This window comes from Chenopodium album, chromosome 7 (assembly GCF_948465745.1).
Source record: "Chenopodium album chromosome 7, dcCheAlbu1.1, whole genome shotgun sequence".
Classification (NCBI taxonomy): Eukaryota; Viridiplantae; Streptophyta; class Magnoliopsida; order Caryophyllales; family Amaranthaceae; genus Chenopodium; species Chenopodium album.
This window is the reverse complement of record NC_137840.1, coordinates 74,002,040-74,022,596: the sequence shown is the minus strand read 5'-3', so window position 1 is coordinate 74,022,596 and position 20,557 is coordinate 74,002,040. Positions and strand designations below refer to the sequence as shown.

At 35.1% G+C, this 20,557-nt stretch overlaps 2 protein-coding genes and 1 non-coding gene across 3 annotated transcripts; 2 read left to right on the top strand and 1 right to left on the bottom strand.

Annotated features, from left to right (window-relative positions):
- Positions 1-72: 72 nt before the first annotated feature.
- Positions 73-5,213, top strand: LOC145638521 (ATPase GET3A-like). The gene is made up of 7 exons (XM_081689499.1): positions 73-563; positions 1,926-2,047; positions 3,105-3,255; positions 3,453-3,563; positions 3,985-4,123; positions 4,216-4,331; positions 4,700-5,213. The coding sequence occupies exons 1-7, from the start codon at positions 291-293 to the stop codon at positions 4,874-4,876; spliced, it is 1,089 nt and encodes a 362-aa protein (XP_081545625.1). The 5' UTR covers positions 73-290; the 3' UTR covers positions 4,877-5,213.
- Positions 5,214-17,025: 11,812 nt separating this feature from the next.
- On the top strand, positions 17,026-17,106 carry TRNAL-AAG (transfer RNA leucine (anticodon AAG)). The gene has a single exon. It is a non-coding gene; the product is annotated as a tRNA-Leu (tRNA).
- A 139-nt stretch (positions 17,107-17,245) lies between these two features.
- Positions 17,246-20,492, bottom strand: LOC145639528 (ubiquitin-related modifier 1 homolog 2). The gene is made up of 4 exons (XM_081690786.1): positions 20,378-20,492; positions 18,284-18,359; positions 18,065-18,147; positions 17,246-17,582 (listed from the first exon to the last, which is right to left on the bottom strand). The coding sequence occupies exons 1-4, from the start codon at positions 20,398-20,400 to the stop codon at positions 17,465-17,467; spliced, it is 300 nt and encodes a 99-aa protein (XP_081546912.1). The 5' UTR covers positions 20,401-20,492; the 3' UTR covers positions 17,246-17,464.
- Between the last annotated feature and the right edge of the window lie 65 nt (positions 20,493-20,557).

Here is a 20,557-nt window from a genome sequence, read left to right as displayed (position 1 = left end):
TTTAGATTCACCCGGAATGAAATTGTGGAAATGATTAGAAATATAAGGAAGTAAAGTATTAACAAAAAAAAAAGGTAAGAAAATAAATCCTGGAAGAACCAAAGAAGAAACAACTGAGGGGAGAAAAGGTAATTTTATTGCAAAGTATCCATAAAAACAAGCAAATTCACGATTTAGCAATATCGTTTCCAAAAAACCCAGCAATTTCCTGTATTTCTTCTGATTTCAAATCTAACCCAGAAAAATCAACCCCATAAATTGAGGAGAGAGAAAGCTTGGATCTTTCATCAATGGCGTCAGATCAAGAAACAACCCAGGAAATGCCAGAAGGAACATTGCAGAACATTCTAGACCAAGAAAGCCTTAAATGGGTATTCGTAGGAGGCAAAGGTGGTGTTGGGAAGACAACTTGTAGCTCAATTCTTGCCATTCTTCTTGCAAGTGTTCGACCTTCTGTTCTTATCATCTCCACTGATCCTGCCCACAATCTTAGCGATGCTTTTCAACAGCGTTTTACCAAGACTCCTACTCTTGTTAATGGCTTCCCCAATCTCTTTGCCATGGTAATTTCCTTGCTTTTTGATTGATATTATTTTGTGGGGTGTTCTTAATTTGCCAATTTACAAAATGGGATTTATTGGGGTGTAATTTTATATGAATTTAAGGGAATTGAAATGTTTTTTTGATTTTTTTTTGGAGTGATGGTTAAAATGCAATATGGTATTTGATGAAGTAGAGAGATCATCAGTTGTTAGGAATGAAATTGTGTTTGTTTAATTAGGGTGAGATTGCATGTTTTTGGGATTATTTTAGTTGATTGATTTTCAGCAATTTTAGATGGTATTCGGTTCCAAGTCTTAGATATTGCCCCCAAAACTGTACAATCTAAACTAGCTGACATCAACCGTCTTCTAAATGATGGTATTTTCAGTTGTTGTTTCCACCCTTTTGATGTAAAATTTCCCTTGCTATAAAATTGCAAGTTGGAAGTATTCTTTGTTTTTATTTTGAATGGGACTAAATGGTTTCTTTTCTTGTTGAGCCATTGACTTCAACCTGATATGGTTTCACTAGCTTACTAAAAGGAAAGAAATTTACTTGGTTAATGGAAGAAGTTTGTAGTACAGAAGAAGTGGATTAAAGGGTGTGAGGTTCAGAGTGTTGGGAAGGTTGTCTGTTTACTGCCTGATCACAAAACGCAAAACCTCGTATTTGCCCAATGCTCAAAAGCTGTTACATATCTGATGTACTGTCTGAGAGTGTCCTCTGCTTTTGTAGAAGTAATTTTAGAGTTTGCAAGTGCTCATGTCACATTTCGGATGTTTAAAAGAATGGTATTTCAGACACATGGAATTCAATTTTTTTTTTTTTTTTTGGTAAAAATTCTTACAGGTACAGGCCAATTGTTTGTGAGATAATCATATGTAGATGCCATTAAAGAATGTGGGTGCCTTGAAATTTTATTTGTTTTAAAATAAATGAGTAAATTATGTAAAATTATTGTTTTTTAGAAAAATTGTGGGTAAGTAAGTTGGATGGAGTCATTGTACTTTCTAAACTAGAGGTCTATAATGATGCATTTGAAAGAAAAAAGAAGAAAACGAAAATGAAAAAATGAAAAAAAGATCACACATATAACCAAAGGATTACTGTAAGTAATGTCGTGATGCATGTTGAATAGCTGAAATTGAATTATGATCTCTGAAAAGAATAGCCTAAGGGGATGATGGTATATGTATATGAGAAAAGAGGCATAAAGGAGGAGACAATTTTGATGTTTTAATGTGCATGATAAAAAGCAAAATATTTGATCAATTTGACCTTTAATTTTGAAAAATGATGTATATTTGTTTGTAATTTTTGCTTTCCCTTATACTATAGTATATTGCTTAAATTTGATGTTGTCAACATACATTTACCTGTAGGAAGTGGATCCGTCTGTAGAGAATGATGATCTTTCTGCTGATGGGCAAGATAACTTTGTATCTGAGCTAGCAAATGCAATTCCTGGAATCGATGAAGCCATGAGTTTTGCAGAAATGCTGAAGTGAGTATTCTGTCTACCACTGGACTCAGGATTTTGTCCTACTCTCACGTTTGTGCTAGGTCTTTTTTCAGTGTATAGTTATTGTCATTTTGTTTGTAGTAAAGAAAAATTTAAAGAACATGGTTCTTTTCAGATAATAATTTTATTTTTTGGGGCGGGGGGTGGGGGGATGGTGTGTTTACATGCTGTCAGTTATCGCAAGGGCGCCAATTGAATTTCTAATTTGTGCTTGGCCTACTTCCAAATTACTTGGGTTCTCACTGAACCTCTAAATGCAGTGTAGAATGCTCATAGAGAGCCAAGGATTCAGTCACACCATTGGTATTGCGTTAGCACTTGTGATCTGACTTGCCATTGAGCCATTTCTGTGCTGTTGCTCGTAGTCGGTGAAGATGAGAGGTTTTATCTAGCCTTTAAGACATTCATTACACTGCTATGGATTAAAGATACTTCACTCAAACTGACCCTTCCTCCTAGGCCCTAGCATGAAAAGACAATTTTTCTAAAAAGGTGAAATCTAATTGGAGTTGGCAGTGCCTTTTCCTGTTTGTTTACATATTTTGATGTTAATATCATGGATTAGAAAGCTGCTTTCATGTATAATAATCCCATCTCTTTAAAAAAGATGATATCCTAGACTATTCAAAAATGATTGGGCTATCTGGTGTATAAGCATCTATGAAAGAAAATCAATTGAAACAAAATTCATGGATCCAATCAGAAAACCAATTGTAGTGTCTTTTGTAATAGAGAAAGTGATTCCATATCTTTACCTGGGCATAGAGGGTAAATGGTATGAGTAATGATTGGCTTGCTAGGCATTTTAGCCAAATGGGTGAAATTTCAAATTAGTGATCTTTGTTCAGATATATCACAGTTTTTAGTTCAGTTCTCAAAAAATTGAGTACTAGCTAAGAGACATTTTTCTTTTAGCACATCCTCCATTGTACAAGGATGAGTGATTATATCTGCTTTGATTGCAGTTCATAATTCCTTTTTCTGGTAGCTTTATTGTGCAAGACATTTCCCTTGCTAATTATTGACTGTGTTATTGCAGATTAGTTCAAACCATGGATTACTCTGTCATAGTGTTTGATACAGCTCCCACAGGACACACTCTTCGTCTATTGCAATTTCCTTCCACATTAGAAAAGGGGTTGGCAAAAATGATGACCTTAAAGAACAAATTTGGGGGCTTATTAAGTCAGGTATGGCTGAATGATTTCCTGTGATGCATGAATACTTCAATAAAGATCTTGGCCTGTGCTATTGCAAGCCTCCTATGACATTCTTTTGTTGGGGGGAAGGGGTTACTGATCTTCAATGATGCAGTACATTGATCCTTGATGTCTAGCTACTAGACCTTATTCACAAGTAATTAATTTGTTGTGAATTTTCATGCTAGATGACTCGTCTCTTTGGTGTTGAAGATGACTTTGGTGAAGATGCAATTCTTGGCAGGCTTGAAGGCATGAAAGAAGTAATTGAACAAGTTAACCAGCAGTTCAGGGATCCAGTAAGTCTGTTTGCTCCTGTTGCCCTACTCTTATTGACATCTCGCTGGTAATTTATATTGCGTGGGACTTTTTGTAGAAGCTTTAACTGTGAATTAATCCAGACTAACCAGGGAACAAAATTGCCAATTGACTAACTTTTGGTCCACTAGGAGAATTTAAAAACAGTAGAACATTATATCAGTTGTAGTTTAAAATCTTCTTTCCATTCTTGAATTTTGCTTTAAGTTTTTGTTGTAATGTTTGAAGCCATATTGGTTAACATAATCACCTGTCTTTATAATGTTGGTTATGATATAATATGCTTTCCTTTATTAGTGGCATTCATCCTGCTTTTAAATTTTTATAAACGATGTTTCTGTGAAATTCATCCTATTCTTAAATTTATTGCTTATCTTGATTTTTTTGACACTCATTTTGCAGGATATGACAACCTTTGTTTGTGTCTGCATTCCTGAGTTCTTATCACTGTATGAAACTGAGAGATTGGTGCAGGAACTTGCAAAGTTTGAGATTGATACTCACAATATCATCATCAATCAAGTTCTATTTGATGACGAAGGTACTATTTCTTGTATCTATACATATCAGGTTTTGTTTATTCTGCAACTTGAGATAATTGGCTTAACTCCATTTGAAATTTGGTGATTATAGTTGTTGATTCTAAGCTGCTGAAAGCAAGAATGCGAATGCAAGAGAGATATATTGATCAATTCTACATGTTGTATGAAGACTTCCACATTACAAAACTGCCGTTGATGCCAGAAGAGGTAGGTCCAGCTGAAACTAGTCTCTACCTTGAGTTCAGTCAGCGTAACTTTTTTTTCTTAAGTCGATGTGATAATAACTCCTCCCTCCATTTGGCATTAGGAGTCCCATATATATTACAAAGAATATACTTTGTACTGTTTTAGGTTCCTAACTTGGTAATGATTTGTTATAAAATTTTCAAGTATGCAACAATAAGTGATGGGGCAATATGAAATGACCCGCCTAATATAAAAAGTATTTTTGTTGAACTGTGTCATATCTTTAATTAGGAGGGATCAGGAAAACATGGCAATTAGTTTTTACATGTTAAAGTTATTACATTGTCGATTACCTTGATTGTAAAAACTTGATTGATTTTTGTATATAGGTCACTGGCTTACAAGCGTTGAGGTCATTTTCTCGACATTTCCTCTTACCATACGAACCTAAAATAAAAAAGGGAAGTGTTGAAGAATTGGAACTGAGGATAACTGAGTTAAAACTACAGTTGAAAACTGCAGAAGAGGAGCTGGAGAAGATACGAAAGGGTAAACAAAAGGTGTAAGCACGACACATGAGACAAACATTTAATTTTGCCCTGTTTTTTTTCCTTGAAATCAGATTTTTTTTTAGCTCTTCTTTTTCTTATTTGAGGGGTGCTGGGATAGGCAGGTGATAGCCCGGCCACCGGGGCTTGCCCAAGGATGGCCTATTCATTGATTCTTCACCAAGATGCATGTGTTTTATATAGGTCATTGTAACAAAGGGAATATGTTAAAGGGTAAACATAGTAGCATTATAGGATATTCTGTATTTTTCAATTTGTCATGCATCTTCTTGAACAGATGAACCTGACTCTCAAAACACTTGGTAGAGTAATAAGATCAGTTATTATTACCTTATTGCCTTGGCTAAATAGTAGGGAATAATCACCAATAATTTTCGAGTTTGTAAAATTATTTTGTTAACATTATTTAGACCTAGAAAATTGGATTTAAACACAAAAGTACTCTATACGAAATCACATAACCTAAATTTAGCCTGACCTTACAACAATAATGTGTAATAATCTTTGTTTTAACTTAACAAGCTTATTGACAATAGAATTGAATGAATTTGACCTTACGAAACTTGATTCGTACTTGATTACTAGCCCAAAATAAATGACCTAATACACAAACTCTACTTGAAATCACAAACTTGAATGTTTTAATGATATAGCACAACTAATCGTACTGTATTCATGTATTGTATTGATCAATTCTTGGTGTTTTTTTTTATTTATTTATTTTTAATAACAGTGTTGTTTTTTCTATTAGGGATTAATTACTATTGTTAAAGAGCAAAAAATTTCGACTCAACACCTACACCGTGAAATTATGAAATTACAAAAACTAAATTTGACTTTACTTTAACTAAATTATGAAATTACATAAACTATTAGGGATTAATCAATAGTGTTGTTTTTTCTATTAGGGAATAATTTTGCTTATTAAGCCTATTGATGCAATATGACTCACTAGCAAAAATTAATTAACCCAAAATCAATTACACTAAATTAAAATTCATGACCTAATACTAAAATTCTACATGAAATCATGTAACTTGAATTTCATGTTGACTTAAGCAATCAACGTTTGATAATTATTCATCATAATAAGACTATAATTTGGGAATAGTTTTGGTAATTGAATCAAATATGATTCAACTCGAAATCAACCTAAACGTCCAAATATGACTTAAACCTTGATCATTCAAACAAGTCGATTGTTAAGCCAAAAATCAATAAAAACTACCAAGTAAGTCATGACTCAAAAGTTAAATTTGATTAATAACAAATATATGCTTACAAAGTATTTTCCTAAGTACGTACATTAAGATGAGATCGATGTAGAACATAATCCAAACTAGTTAATTACAACAATGACTTGAAGAAATTAAAGTCATGCATGCTAATTATAATATAAGCTAATACACATTACTCAATATCCGAGCACTAAATTTGTGACAATAGGAGGGCATAATAACTCTATTATTGGGAAGACACGGCGAGTTGTCCCTGCCTAGGTGATTAACCGGAGTCATCGTTGCAACACCTTGACTAGCCGCGACACCTTTAGAAGAAGAAGCCGGTGTTGAAGACGTTGTGGTTTTGATCTTCTTCTTGTTGATGGTGCTTTCTGATTTCTTAGGACGAGAAACACAACTTAATGATGATGCCATTTTACTCACAATTTTTCTGAGCTTAGCCATTATAAATTCTATACGTAAGAACACCAAGAAAAAAAGAAAAAAGAGATTAATAAAGAAGATTGAAGGAGTATTGTGTATGAAAATCTAGCACAAATTAACTGCCCTATTTATAACACAAATTTGGACTACGCGTATGTAATTATGGAAACTCGGTTGTTAGAGAAAAATTACTAAACCAATAAAATTCTACTACATGATTATAAAGGATAATTTTTTCTTATAGGATATTTTTTAAGAGGATAAATATCAGTTTCCTATTTTATAAAAATTGTTTTAAGTCCAATAAATCTACCGTCATTAGTATTGTCTTGGTAAGTAGATAAGATTAGAATAAGGTAAAATTGGATTTCATATTTTAGATATTATTACTACTAAGATAGTACAAAGTATGTAGTAATATTTATTATCACTTGTACAAAATAAATAATGTGTCTAATAATTATTAATTTTCACTAAATAAGCCTATTGACAATTGAATTCAATATGACTCACCAGCAAAACTTGAAATCAATTACATTAAACAAAAAATCATCACCTATTACCAAAAATTACATTAAACAAAATTTGATGTTGAATTAAGCAATCAACATTGGATGTTTATTATAATATTCTATCATAATAACTAATAAGACTATAATTTGGGAATAGTTTTGGTAATTAAATCGAATTCGACTCAACTCAAAATCAACCTAAAACCATGCATCCAAAAGTAAGTCAAAATTCAAATGTTAGATTTGATCATTAATAACAAATATCTACTTACAAAATATTTTACTAAGTACGTACACCAACATAATGCTTAAGAAATCGAATGAGAACATTATTCAAACTAGTTAATTAATAATTACACTTAATGACTTAAAGAAAGTCATGCTAATTAAGCTAATACATATTAATCAATAGCCTAGAACTAAATTTGTGACAATAAGAGGGCATAGCTACTCGAGCAGGGACATTATTGGGAAGCCACGAGTTGTCGCCACCTTTGTGATTCGCCGGAGTAATATTTACAACACCTTGATTAGCCGTGACACCTTTATTAGTAGAAAAAGGCGGTGTTGAAGATGTAGTGTTATTGATCTGCTTCTTGTTGATGTTGCTTCTTGATTTCTTAGGATTAGAAACACAACTTAATGATGCCATTTTGGTTATAATACTATGAAAATTTTTGTTGAGTTTAGCCATTATAATTTTTGTACGTAAGAGCACCAATAAAAAAAGGGATTAACAAAGAACGAGTATTGTGTATGATTGTATGAAATTCTAAAGCAAATAATTTGGCCTATTTATAAAAAAAATTGGACGAGTGGACTACAAGTAATTTTATGGAAAGTAGGATATTTTTTAAGATAAGAAAGATTAGTTTCCTATTTTATAAAAGTTGTCAAATTGATCTAAGTTCAACCCGAGAATTATTGACTTGAACCGAACCCGACTTAAACCTGAGAATGACCGACTTGAACCGAACCCGACTTAAACCCGAGAATGACCCGACTTAAACCCGAGAATGACCCGACTAGAAAATGACCCGACCTGATTATAACCGGCAAATTATTGACTTGAACCAAACCCAACTCAAACCCAAGAATGACCCGACCTGATTATAACTCGCAAATTATTGACTTGAACCGAACCCGACTCGAACCTGAGAATTACCCTAACCCGTTTTAACCCAACCTATTGTTCACCCGACCCGAATATAACCCCACCTGTTATTAACCCGACCTAAACCCGACCCAAACCTGATAAGAAGTATGACCCGACGTGACCCGACTCAAGCATGACCCAACAACCCAAACCCGACCCCCCATTTGTTATGGAATTAATCCGAATTGACCCGACCGAGTTGACCTGACCCACTCTTATCGAGCCAAACCTGACCCATTTACCCGAATTGACAACTCTACCCGAAACCTCCAAAATTTCCCAAAAAGCGTGGATATTGGCCTTCAATTTTAGATTTTTTTTTTTTTTTTTTTTACTTTTTTCACCCGAAATAAAAATTGCCGAAATGTTTACCATGGTCCCTAATACCCTCCGGAAGTCCAGTTGGCTGGGTGGAATCATCAAATTTGCCTTTAAAAGACCAATTTACCGGTTTACAACTTGCACCGTTTTCATTAACTCACGCCTACCACGAACATTTATGACAACATATAATGATCATATGTGGTTCCAAACGGCATTATATGACCCCGAGCTGTATCCCCTAAAATCTCAATGCTTTTCGTCACCGCGCCCCGAAACATTCGAAATTTCTCAAAAAAACGTAGATATTAGCCTTCAATTTTAGAATTTTTTGACTTTTTTTCGCCCGGATATAAAAATTGCCGAAATGCTTACCAAGGTCCCTAATACTCCCCGGGAGTCCAATTGGGTGGGTGGAACCATCCAATCTGCCTTTAAACGACCAATTTACCAGTTTACAACTTGCACCGATTTCATTAATTAAAGCCTACCACGAACATTTATAACTACAAATAATGATCATATATGGGTCCAAACGACATTATACGACCCCAAGATGTATTCCCTAGAATTTCAAGACTTTTCAACACCGGGCCTCGAAGACTCCAAAAAAACCCCAAAAAACGTGGATAAAGCAAGCTAAGCCTTCATTTAATGAATTTTTTTACTTTTTTCGTACGGAAATAAAAATTGCCGAAATGTTTACCATTGTCTCTAATACCCTCTGGGAGTCCAATTATTGGGTGGGAGGAACAATCCAATTTGCCTTTAAACGACCAATTTAATTTACCGGTTTACAACTTGCGTCGATTTCATTAACTCAAGTCTACCACAAATATTATGACAACATATAATGATCATATATGGTTCTAAACAGTATTAAATAACCCCGAGATGTATCCCCTATAATCTAAAGGCTTTTCGACATCGGGCCCCGAAACTTCCAAAATTTCTCAAAAAACGTGGATATTAGCCTTCAATTTTGGATTTTTTTTCACTTTTTTTCGCCCAGAAATAAAAATTGCCGAAATGTTTACCATGGTCCCTAATACCCTCCGGGAGTCCAATTGGGGGGGGGGGGGTGAAACCATCCTATTTGCCTTTAAACGGCCAATTTCCTAGTTTACAACTTTCACCGATTTCATTAACTCAAGACTACTACGAATATTTATGACAACATATAATAATCATATGTGGTTCCAAACAGCGTTATGTACTTATATGACCCCGAGACTTATTCCCTAAAATTTCAAGATTTTTAGACACCGAGCACCGAAACCTTCAAAATTTTGCAAAATGCGTGGATTAGTCTTCAATTTTGGAATTTTTTGACTTTTTTTTCACCTAGAAATAAAAATTGCAGAAATGTTTACCGTGGTCTCTAATTCTCCGGGAGTCCAATTGAGTGGGTGGAAATATCCTATTTGCCTTTAAACGGCCAATTTATCGTTTTACAACTTGCAATGATTTTATTAACTCAAGCCTACCTCGAACATTTATGACAACAAATAATGATAATATATATATGGTTCCTAACAACATTATTTGACCCCGAGATGTATTCCCTATTATCATAAGACTTTTCAACACCGGGCACCGAAACCTCAAAAATTTCTCAAAAAGAGTGGTTATTAGACTTAAATTTTAGAATTTTTTTACTCATAAAATTTTCGAAATGTTTACCATGATCTCTAATACCCTCCAGGCATTCAAATGGGTGGGTGTAACTATCCAATTTGCCTTTAACAGCCAATTCACCGGTTTACAACTTGTACAGATTTCATTAACTCAAGCATACTACGAACATTTATGACAAAAAATAATGATCATAAATGTTTCCAAACGGCATTATATGACCTCGAGATGTATCCCCTAGAATTTCAAAACTTTTCGACACCAGGCCTCGAATCCTCCGAAATTTCTCAAAAAGCGTGGACAATAACCTTCAATTTTGAAATTTTTGACCTTTTTTTTGCCTGGAAATAAAAATTGCCGAAATGTTTCCCATGATCCCTAATATCGTCCAAGAGTCCCATTGGGTGGTAAGAATCATCCAATTTGCCTTTAAATGACAAAATTTACCGGTTTACAATTTGCACCGATTTCATTAACTCAATCCTACCACGAACATTTATGACAAAAAAAATAATGATCATAAATGGTCCCAAACAACATTATATGACCCCAAGATGTATCCCCTAGAATTTCAAGACTTTTCGACACCGGGCCCCGAATCCTCCAAAATTTCTCAAAATGCGTGGATATTAGCCTTCAATTTTGGAAAATTTTGACTTTTTTTCTTCAGCAAGTTAAAATTTCCAAAATGTTTACCAAGGTCCCTAATACCCTCCAGGAGTCCAATTCGGTTGGTGGAATCGTCCAACTTGCCTTTAAACGACCAATTTACCGGTTTACAACTTTTACGGATTTTATTTACTCAAGCCTACCACGAACATCTATGACAACATATAATGATCATAAATGGTTCCAAACGGCATTATATGACCCCCAGATCTATTTCCTAAAATCTCAAGACTTTGCGACACCGGGCCTCGAAACTTGTAAAATTTCTCAAAAAGTGTGGACATTAGCCTTCAATTTTGGAAAATTTTGACTTTTTTTGGCCCGAAAATAAAAATTGTTGAAATGTTTACCACGGTCCTTAATACCCTCCGGTAGTCTAATTGGGTGGGTGGAACCATCCAATTTGCCTTTAAACGGCCAATTTAACGGTTTAAAACTTGCACCGATTTCATTAACTCAAGCCTACCACGAACATTTATGACAACAAATAATGATCATATATGATTCCAAACGACATTATATGACCCCGAGATGTATTCCCTAGAATCTCAAGGCTTTTCGATACCGGGCACCAAAACCTCCAAAATTTCTCAAAAAGTGTGGATATTAGCCTTTATTTTTGAAATTATTAGACTTTTTTCGCACGGAAATAATAACTGCCGAAATGTTTGTCATGGTCCCTATTATCCTTCGGGAGTCCAATTGGGTGGGTGGAACCATCCAATTTGCCTTTAAACGACCTATTTACCAGTTTATAACTTGCACCGATTTCATTAAATCAAGCCTACCACAAACATTTATGACAACATATTATGATCATATATGGTTCCAAACGTCATTATATGACCCCGAGATGTATTCCCTTAAATCTCAAGGCTTTTCGACACCATGCCCCGAAACCTAAAAATTTTTCAAAAAGCGTGGACATTAGCCTTCAATTTTGGAAAATTTTGACTTTTTTTCGCCACGAAAATATAAATTGCCGAAATGTTTACCATGGTCCTTAATACCCTCCGGTAGTCTAATGGGATGGGTGGAACCATCCAATCTGCCTTTAAACGGCCAATTTACCGGTTTACAACTTGCACCGATTTCATTAATTCAAGCTTACCATGAACATTTATGACAATATATAATGATCATATATCGTTCCAAATGTCATTATATGACCCCGAGATGTATTCCCTAAAATCTCAAGACTTTTCAACACCATGTCCCGAAACCTCCAAAATTTCTCAAAAAGCGTTTATATAAGCATTCAATTTTGGAATTTTGTGCCTTTTTTTCACCCGAAAATAAAATTGCCGAAATTTTTACCATAATCCCTAATACCCTTTAGGTGTCCAATTGGGTAGGTTGAACTATCCAATTTGCCTTTAAACGACCAATTTATCGGTTTACAACTTGCACCGATTTCATTAAATCAAGCCTACCACGAACATTTATGACAACATATAATGATCATAAATGGTTCCAAATGACATTATATGACCCCGAGATGTATCCCCTAGTATTTCAAGACTTTTCGACACCGGGCCTCGAATCCTCAAAAATTTCTCAAACACCATGGATATTAGCCTTCAATTTTGAAATTTTTTACTCTTTTTTCGCCTAGAAATAAAAATTTTCGAAATGTTTACCATGTTCCCTAATACCGTCCGTGAATTCCATTAGGTGGGTGGAACCATCCAATTTGCAATTAAACGACCAATTTACCGGTTTACAACTTGCACCGATTTTTTTATCTCAAGCCTACGTTACCACAAACATTTATGACAGCAAATAATGATCATATATGGTTCCAAATGGCATTATATGACCCTGGGATATATCCCCTAGAATTTCAAGTCTTTTCGACATCGAGCCCCGAATCTTCCAAAATTTCTCCAAAATCGTGGATATTAGCCTTTAATTTTGAAAATTTTGACTTTTTCGCGTGGAAATAAAAATTACTGACAATGGTCCCTTAAACCCTCCGGGAGTCCAATTGGGTGGGTGGGTGGAACCATCCAATTTGCATTAATTCAAGCATACTACGAACATTTATGACAACAAATAATGATCATATACGGTTCCAAACGGCATTAAATTACCCCGAGATGTATCCCCTAGAATTTCAAGACTTTTCGACACCGGGCCCCAAATCTTTCAAAATTTCTCAAAAAACGTGGATATAAGCCTTCAATTTCAAAAATTTTGACTTTTTTCAGCATGGAAATAAAATTTGCCGAAATGTTTCCTATGATCCCTAATACCGCACGGGACTCCCATTGGGTGAGTGGAACCATCCACTTTGCCTTTAAATTACCAATTTATTGGTTTACAACTTGCACCGATTTCATCAACTCAAGCCTACCACGAACATTTATGAAAACAAATAATGATCTTAAATGGTTCCAAACGGCATTATATGACCCCGAGATGTATCCCCTTGAATTACAAGACTTTTTGACACTGTACTGGACCCTAAATCCTCCAAAAATTTTCAAAAAGCGTGGATATTAGCCTTCAATTTTGAAATTTATGACTTTTTTTTCCGCTTGGAAACAAAAATTGCCGAGATGTTTCCCATGATTCTTAATATTGTCCGAGAGTCCCATTGGGTGGTAGGAACCATCCAATTTGCCTTTAAACATGCAACCAATTTACCGGTTTACAACTTTGCACCGATTTCATTAACTTAAGCCTACCATGAACAATTATGACAACAAATAATGATTTTAAATGGTTCCAAACGGCATAATATGATCCCGATATGTATCCCCTAGAATTTCAAGACTTTTTGACATCGGGCCCCGAATCCTCCAAAATTTCTTAAAAAGCGTGGATATTAGCCTTCAAATTTGGAATTTTTTGACTTTTTTTCTTCCGAAAGTTAAAATTGGCGAAATGTTTATCAAGATCCCTAATACCCTCCAGGAGTCCAATTGGGTTGGTGGAACCGTCCAATTTGCCTTTAAACGGCCAAATTACCGGTTTACAACTTGCACGGATTTCATTTACTCAAGCCTACCACGAACATCTATGACAACATATAATGATCATACATGGTTCCAAACGGCATTATATGACCCCAGATGTATTTTCTAAAATCTCAAGACTTTTCGACACCGGGCCCCGAAACTTTGAAATTTTCTAAAAAAGCGTGGACATTAACCTTCAATTTTTGAAAATTTTGACTTTTTTTCGCCCTAAAATAAAAATTGTTGAAATTTTTACCATGGTCCTTAACACCCTCCGGTAGTCTAATTGGGTGGGTGGAACCATCCAATTTGCCTTTAAACGGCCAATTTACTGGTTTACAACTTGCACCGATTTCATTAACTCAAGCCTACCACTAACATTTATCACAACAAATAATGATCATAAATGGTTCCAAACGACATAATATGACCCCGAGATGTATCCCCAAGAATTTTAAGACTTTTCGACACCGGGCCCCAAATCCTCCCAAATTTCTCAAAAAGCATGGATATTAGCCTTCGATTATGGAATTTTTTGACTTTTTTTCTTCCGGAAGTTAAATTTGCTGAAATGTTTATCAAGGTCCCTAATACCCTCCATGAGTCCAATTGGGTTGGTGGAGCTGCTAATTTGCCTTTAAAAGGCCAATTTACCGGTTTACAACTTGCACGGATTTCATTAACTCTAGCCTACCATGAACATGTATGACAACATATAATGATCATGTATGGTTCCAAACGGCGACCCCCAGTTGTATCTCCTAAAATATCAAGACTTTGCGACACCGGACCCCGAAACCTCTAAAATTTCTCAAAAAGCGAGGATATTAGTCTTCTATTTTGGAATTTTTTGACTTTTTTCGCCCGTAAATAAAAATTGTCGAAATGTTTACCATGGTCCCTAATACCCTCAGGGAGTCCGATTGGGTTGGTGGAACCATCCAAATTGCCTTTAAACGGCCAATTTACCGGTTTATCACTTGCAAGGATTTCATTAACTCAAGCATACTACGAACAATTATGACAACATATAATGATCATATATGGGTCCAAACGGCATTATATGACCCCTAGATATATTCCATAAAATCTCAAGACTTTGCAACACCGGGCCCCGAAACTTTTAAAATTTCTCAAAAGGCATGGACATTAGCCTTCAATTTTGGAAATTTTTGACTTTTTTCGCCCAAAAATAAAAATTTCTGAAATGTTTATCTGGGTCCTTAATACCATCCGGTAGTTTAATTAGGTGGGTGGAACCATCAAATTTGCCTTTAAATGGTCAATTTACCGGTTTATAACTTTCACTGATTTCATTAACTCAAGCCTACCACGAACATTTATGAGAACAGTACAAATAATGATCATATATAGTACCAAACGACATTAAATGACCCCGAGATGTATCTCCTAGAATTTCAAGACTTTTCGACACCGGGTCCCGAAACCTCCAAAATTTCTCAAAAAACGTGGGTATTAGTCTTCAATTTTGAAAATTTTTGACCTTTTTTTCACCCGAAAATAAAAATTGTTGAAATGTTTACCATGGTCCCTAATACCCTATGGGAGTCCAATTGGGTTGGTGGAACCATCCAAATTGCCTTTAAACGGCCAATTTACCGGTTTATCACTTGCAAGGATTACATTAACTCAAGCATACTACGAACAATTATGACAACATATAATGATCATATATGGTTCCAAACGGCATTATATGACCCCGAGATAAATCCCCTAAAATATCAAACATTTTCTAGACTGGGCCCTGAAACCTCTAAAATTACTCAAAAAGCGTGGATATTAGTCTTCAATTTTTGAATCTTTTGACTTTTTTTGCCCGGAAATAAAAATTGGCAAAATGTTTACTATGGTCCTTAATATCTTACGGGAGTCCAATTGGGTGTGTGGAACGATCCAATTTGCTGTTAAACGGCCAATTTACCGGTTTACAACTTGCACCGATTTACCGGTTTACAACGGCCAAGTTAAACAACCAATTTAAGTTGGTCTAGGCCAGCAAAAGAAAGGAGCATCATTCTCAAATTTAAGAGTTAAATATAGTATATAGTTGTTGTATGGTCAAAGAAGACAATTATCTTCCTAAATTATAGACTATAGTTCCCTAGTATATTGTCATATATATTATAGTCAAAGGAAATAATTAGCTTGATAAAAATGATAATTATTTATTTATAGTTAGTTGAACCTGAATATGACCTGACTTGGAAATGACCCGACCTGATTGTAACCAGCAAATTATTGACTTTAACATAACCCGACTTGAATCCGAGAATGACCCGACTTGGAAATGACCCAACCTGATTATAACCTGCAAATTATTGACTTGAACCGAACCCGACTTAAACCCAAGAATAACCCGACCTAATTATAATCCGCAATTATTGACTTGAACCGAACCCGACTCAAACCGGAGAATGACCCGACCTGATTCTAACTCGCAAATTATTGACTTGAACCAAACCCGACACGAACCCGAAAATTACCCTAACCCGTTTTAACCCGTGAAAACCCGAATTAAACCCGGCCTATTGTTCACTTGACCCGAATGTAACCCGACTTGTTATTAACCTGACCCAAAGCCGATAAGAAGTATGATCCGACGTGACCCGACTCAAGCATGACCCCAAACTCGACCCGCATAGGTTATGAAATTAATCCGAATTGACCCGACCCGAGTTGGCCCGACCCACTCTTACCCGACCCAAAGTCAACCCGTTGACCCGAATTGACAGCTCTACATATAATTAGTTAATTACTTAAAAAAAAAGTATTTGAGGTTAACTTTTTTTAAGAATATAGTCTTCATTTACTTGACAAGAAATACTAAATTAGGCAAAAAAAAAAAAAAAAAAAAAACCTATTTGTATAATCTTTTTCTATTATTTACGGAGTAGTATTTTTTTGGCCCACTAGCTCAACCCAAAAAAATAAAGGTTTGGACAAAGCTAAAAATGTTTTTTTTTTTGGTTCAAAAACCAAAAAAGTCTGACATAATTTTACGGGTTGGACACAAAATTTTATGCGTAAGCCCGGCCAGTTTTTTATCACATCGAGGTGGGATGGGGTACATGCATTATAGTAATTGTAAAACAAAATAATGTGTGTCAAATTTAATTAACAAAAAGTATGGATTTGTACTATAAGTTTTAAAAGGTTAAAGGTTGTATTGTTTTAAATACTCTCTTGAGAAATTATTGATCATAACGTTGAGATGGCCGAGTTGGTCTAAGGCGCCAGATTAAGGTTCTGGTCCGAAAGGGCGTGGGTTCAAATCCCACTCTCAACAAATTCTCTTTTTTTTTTTGAAGATAGCTGATTTTTTTTTCTACATTCCAAGTTAACACACACTTCTTTGAATGAGTGGAAATGGGAAATTCATAGTTTATCACAAGAATAAAATGAAAATTGATAATTACACAAAACACTCGAGCAAAATGTGGCGTCAAAACACCGTGCCACTTCATTGATTTGTATACCTTTAGTAGCAGTAAAAAACTAATAATCAGTAAACAGTACAAGGGAAATTGATCACTATCTCCAATTTCGTAGGATACATCTTAATGAAATATACTCTCTAACAATGTTTGTCTTATGATCAAGTAGAAAACAGAACACAGGTATTGGTATTAATATTAGTGTTAGCATTAGCCACCGTGCAAGGTAGATATAAAGACTACCACGTCTTTCTCTTCAAGTGTAGTGTCAAGCTGACCGCTAAGCTCCCAGTCACAGTCGTTCACTAGAACAAGAACTCCGGGTCTCCTGCAGTTGAATGTTCTGACTTTATTAGACGTCAACAGAAATGTGCTACGAGATATTTTTAGCTATTGCCATAAAGACTCATACTAGTAAAATTCACATGTAAGCAATGTAACAAACTAACAACAAATTATTAGTCTTGATTCACTGACTTTAGCCTCGGTACTCAACAGCAGAGGTGAACATGAACAAGGACAGGCTTTGGCCTGAATAAATTTTATCAGGGCCTGAAATTCTAGCCCATGCCCAAAGCCAGTAAAATCAGTGCAGGACAGATTAGACCAAGCTAGCCAATGACTAATTTTGGCTGAAACTGATGATTCAGGTCAGGGCAGAAATTCTGCCAAAACCCATTCAATTAGGCCAGACCAATCAGATAGATCTTCTCATCAGAAAGTGGAATATAGCTAATGATACGACACGCTAATATGCTAAGTATGGAGTAATAACTACAGTTAAGAAAGGGAAAATATTTCCGAGCTTACACAGTATCTCCTTTCATAAACATCTCAGGCCTCTCTTTTATAAGATTTGTTTTAACCCATGACAGCAATCTTTTCATGGTTAGCTGCAAATAACATGAAAAGCAGGTCAATTGAAGCAAATCAAAACTTACACTAGCATTTGTAATTCTCATTCTCCCCGATTTCCTTTTCTTTTACAAAATACTTTTTGAAGATGGAAGGTGTCAATTAAAAACTCACTTTCTCTTCTCCATCTGATAGGTTGACATTGACATGGTGGACCTTTTTGGATTCGCACAAAAGCTCTAGGCCCCCTCTTCACAGAAAGCCACCATTATGAGACCAAAGTTAAGAGATAATGCATAAAAGAAGACCACGGATAGTGTTCTATGCAGAAAATATCACATAAAAGAAAATATATTCTAGATATATTATAAGGAAGAAAAACAAAAATCAAGTGATTTGAGTCAAAAGACCTTTCGCAACACAACGGAGAAGTATATAAATCCAAATCTGTAATTTGACTGATATCTCAAACAAGTTACTGAAAATTACAGAAAATGGTATAAACGAGTGAATGGCAACATAAAGCATCTATAAATAGGGATTAGACATCTCTAAACAAGAAAGCATCTTTCCAGCAGGCATAGCTTATTAAACGTCACAGCATAGATTTGACTGAAACATGAACATTAAACTGACCAAAAGTTAAGATAAAAATACCTGACTAGTAAGTACTTCACATTTGCTATGTCAAAAGTTAAAAGTTAATACAGCATAAACCTTGTAGCTAAGCCTAAAACTGTAAAAGACTAAAAGTACAGATCCTAAATTCCACACAATTCACAAAGATTCAGTCCCTCACTCTGAAAATTTATAAGGCTGGAGATTCAATATCTCACTCTAGCCACACTTGAAAATGTAAAGGGTTGCTATGCCCCGGCAGCCACACTAATGCTCTGGCTGGAATCTTTCAGCTAAGGACGCCTTCAATAAATTTAAACCTCCCTATATCAAAGTATATAGAACTGTCTCTGCGAATACATCACATAACTCCAGCCAATCCATTTAATTTTCTCTACCCCATACTCTACCCACTTTTCTAAACATTAGAGAGACTCAATCAATCATGAAATTGGTCGTCCAGATTGCACAGCAAGGTTTTGAGTTTTGGATGCGATCGAAAACAAGATATTTAGCCTGAAACCACTTTTATGGTAAATATAGATGGTTCGTGGCTGTTGTGGCCTAACATCTAGGTCATGTTAAGTTCAAAAAGCTTTACAATGTGGCCGAGACTCTATACAATGCTCAGCGTGCAACACAGATGGAACATAGATTCACCTATACATCAAAATATCATATATGTACTTCTAATCAACTTCCATACGACTTATCTGATGTTTACATTCAAATATACCACGTGTAGAGCCATTCTCCACATCCTTGGGATTCTTGAGTACCTAACCTAATGAACATATTCTTCACATGAGATCTCACACTACTTTGGCTAATTGGATAAGGTATTAATCTTCAATTGCACTTCAATTCCAATGTTCTAGCCTTCCAGGAAAATAAGCCATGAACATAGGTATTGCTACAAACTACGAAGTATTTTTCTACAACACTTGATCACTCCAAATATATGTTTATCGTCCCTTAAAGATTTCCCTGATTTTCTGTTTGGGTCATCACAAAAAGATTGCCCCCATCTCCAAATTAGATGGCATGGACCCACAATTGTTCTCTATTTATCATCCCCAAACAATTCTACCTTCCCACTCAATACAACTCTAAATAGAGTGAAAATTGGAGACAGGGCAATATTTAAAAGACAAATGAAGTACGGGAGTAGCTATTTATCTCAAGCAGTTCCAATCATACAATTAACAAAAAAGGGGTTCCTATTAATACATTCTTGTATCTATTCATCGCCAATTACAACAAAGATGCAAGCGCGAAGCTAACATTTATGAAGCAATCGGTTGCCAACAAACCTACAGCAAAGAATAAGCACTTCCAAAAATTGTTCATACCATTTCCATGATTATGGCCCTAATCTAACCAATATAACCAATGCAATTTGACAAGAAACAATACAATTTGACATATAACCTTAATCTTCATAAATTCCTAAAATTTCAATAATCAAATTTCATATACCGTTATACAAGAAAATCAATTCCATAACTCTCTACTATTTTTCATGATTCAATAATCACTAATTCTATTTAAGACTAAAGATTTTAGGGAAACATGAAAAATAACATAATTAGCCATGAAAAAAAAAAAAAAAAGTGAAAATAGAAATCTAATTAAAGATAGAGAAAATACCCAAATTCAAGAGTGAGTTGCATGATGAGTTGAGAAGAAAATGAAATGAAAGCTTGATACTTTTGCAGGGTTTTAGCGTTGGTCTTACCCTGCTACTAAACGACGTCGGTTTTGCACCAACCTACATACTCATGTGCAAATAAAGAAAGACCAATATACCCCTGAAAGGGAATTAATTAA

Bases quoted from the DNA above. Each gene is read 5' to 3' on its own strand.
- LOC145638521 (XM_081689499.1), top strand. From the start codon at position 291: ATGGCGTCAGATCAAGAAACAACCCAGGAAATGCCAGAAGGAACATTG. The intron at 3,564-3,984 runs GTAAGTCTGTTT...CTCATTTTGCAG, and splicing joins ACCAGCAGTTCAGGGATCCA to GATATGACAACCTTTGTTTG. The intron at 4,124-4,215 runs GTACTATTTCTT...TGGTGATTATAG, and splicing joins AGTTCTATTTGATGACGAAG to TTGTTGATTCTAAGCTGCTG.
- LOC145639528 (XM_081690786.1), bottom strand. From the start codon at position 20,400: ATGCAACTCACTCTTGAATTTGG. The intron at 18,148-18,283 runs GTGAGTTTTTAA...TGTTATTTGCAG, and splicing joins TATCAGATGGAGAAGAGAAA to CTAACCATGAAAAGATTGCT. The intron at 17,583-18,064 runs GTAAGCTCGGAA...ATTCAACTGCAG, and splicing joins TTTATGAAAGGAGATACTGT to GAGACCCGGAGTTCTTGTTC.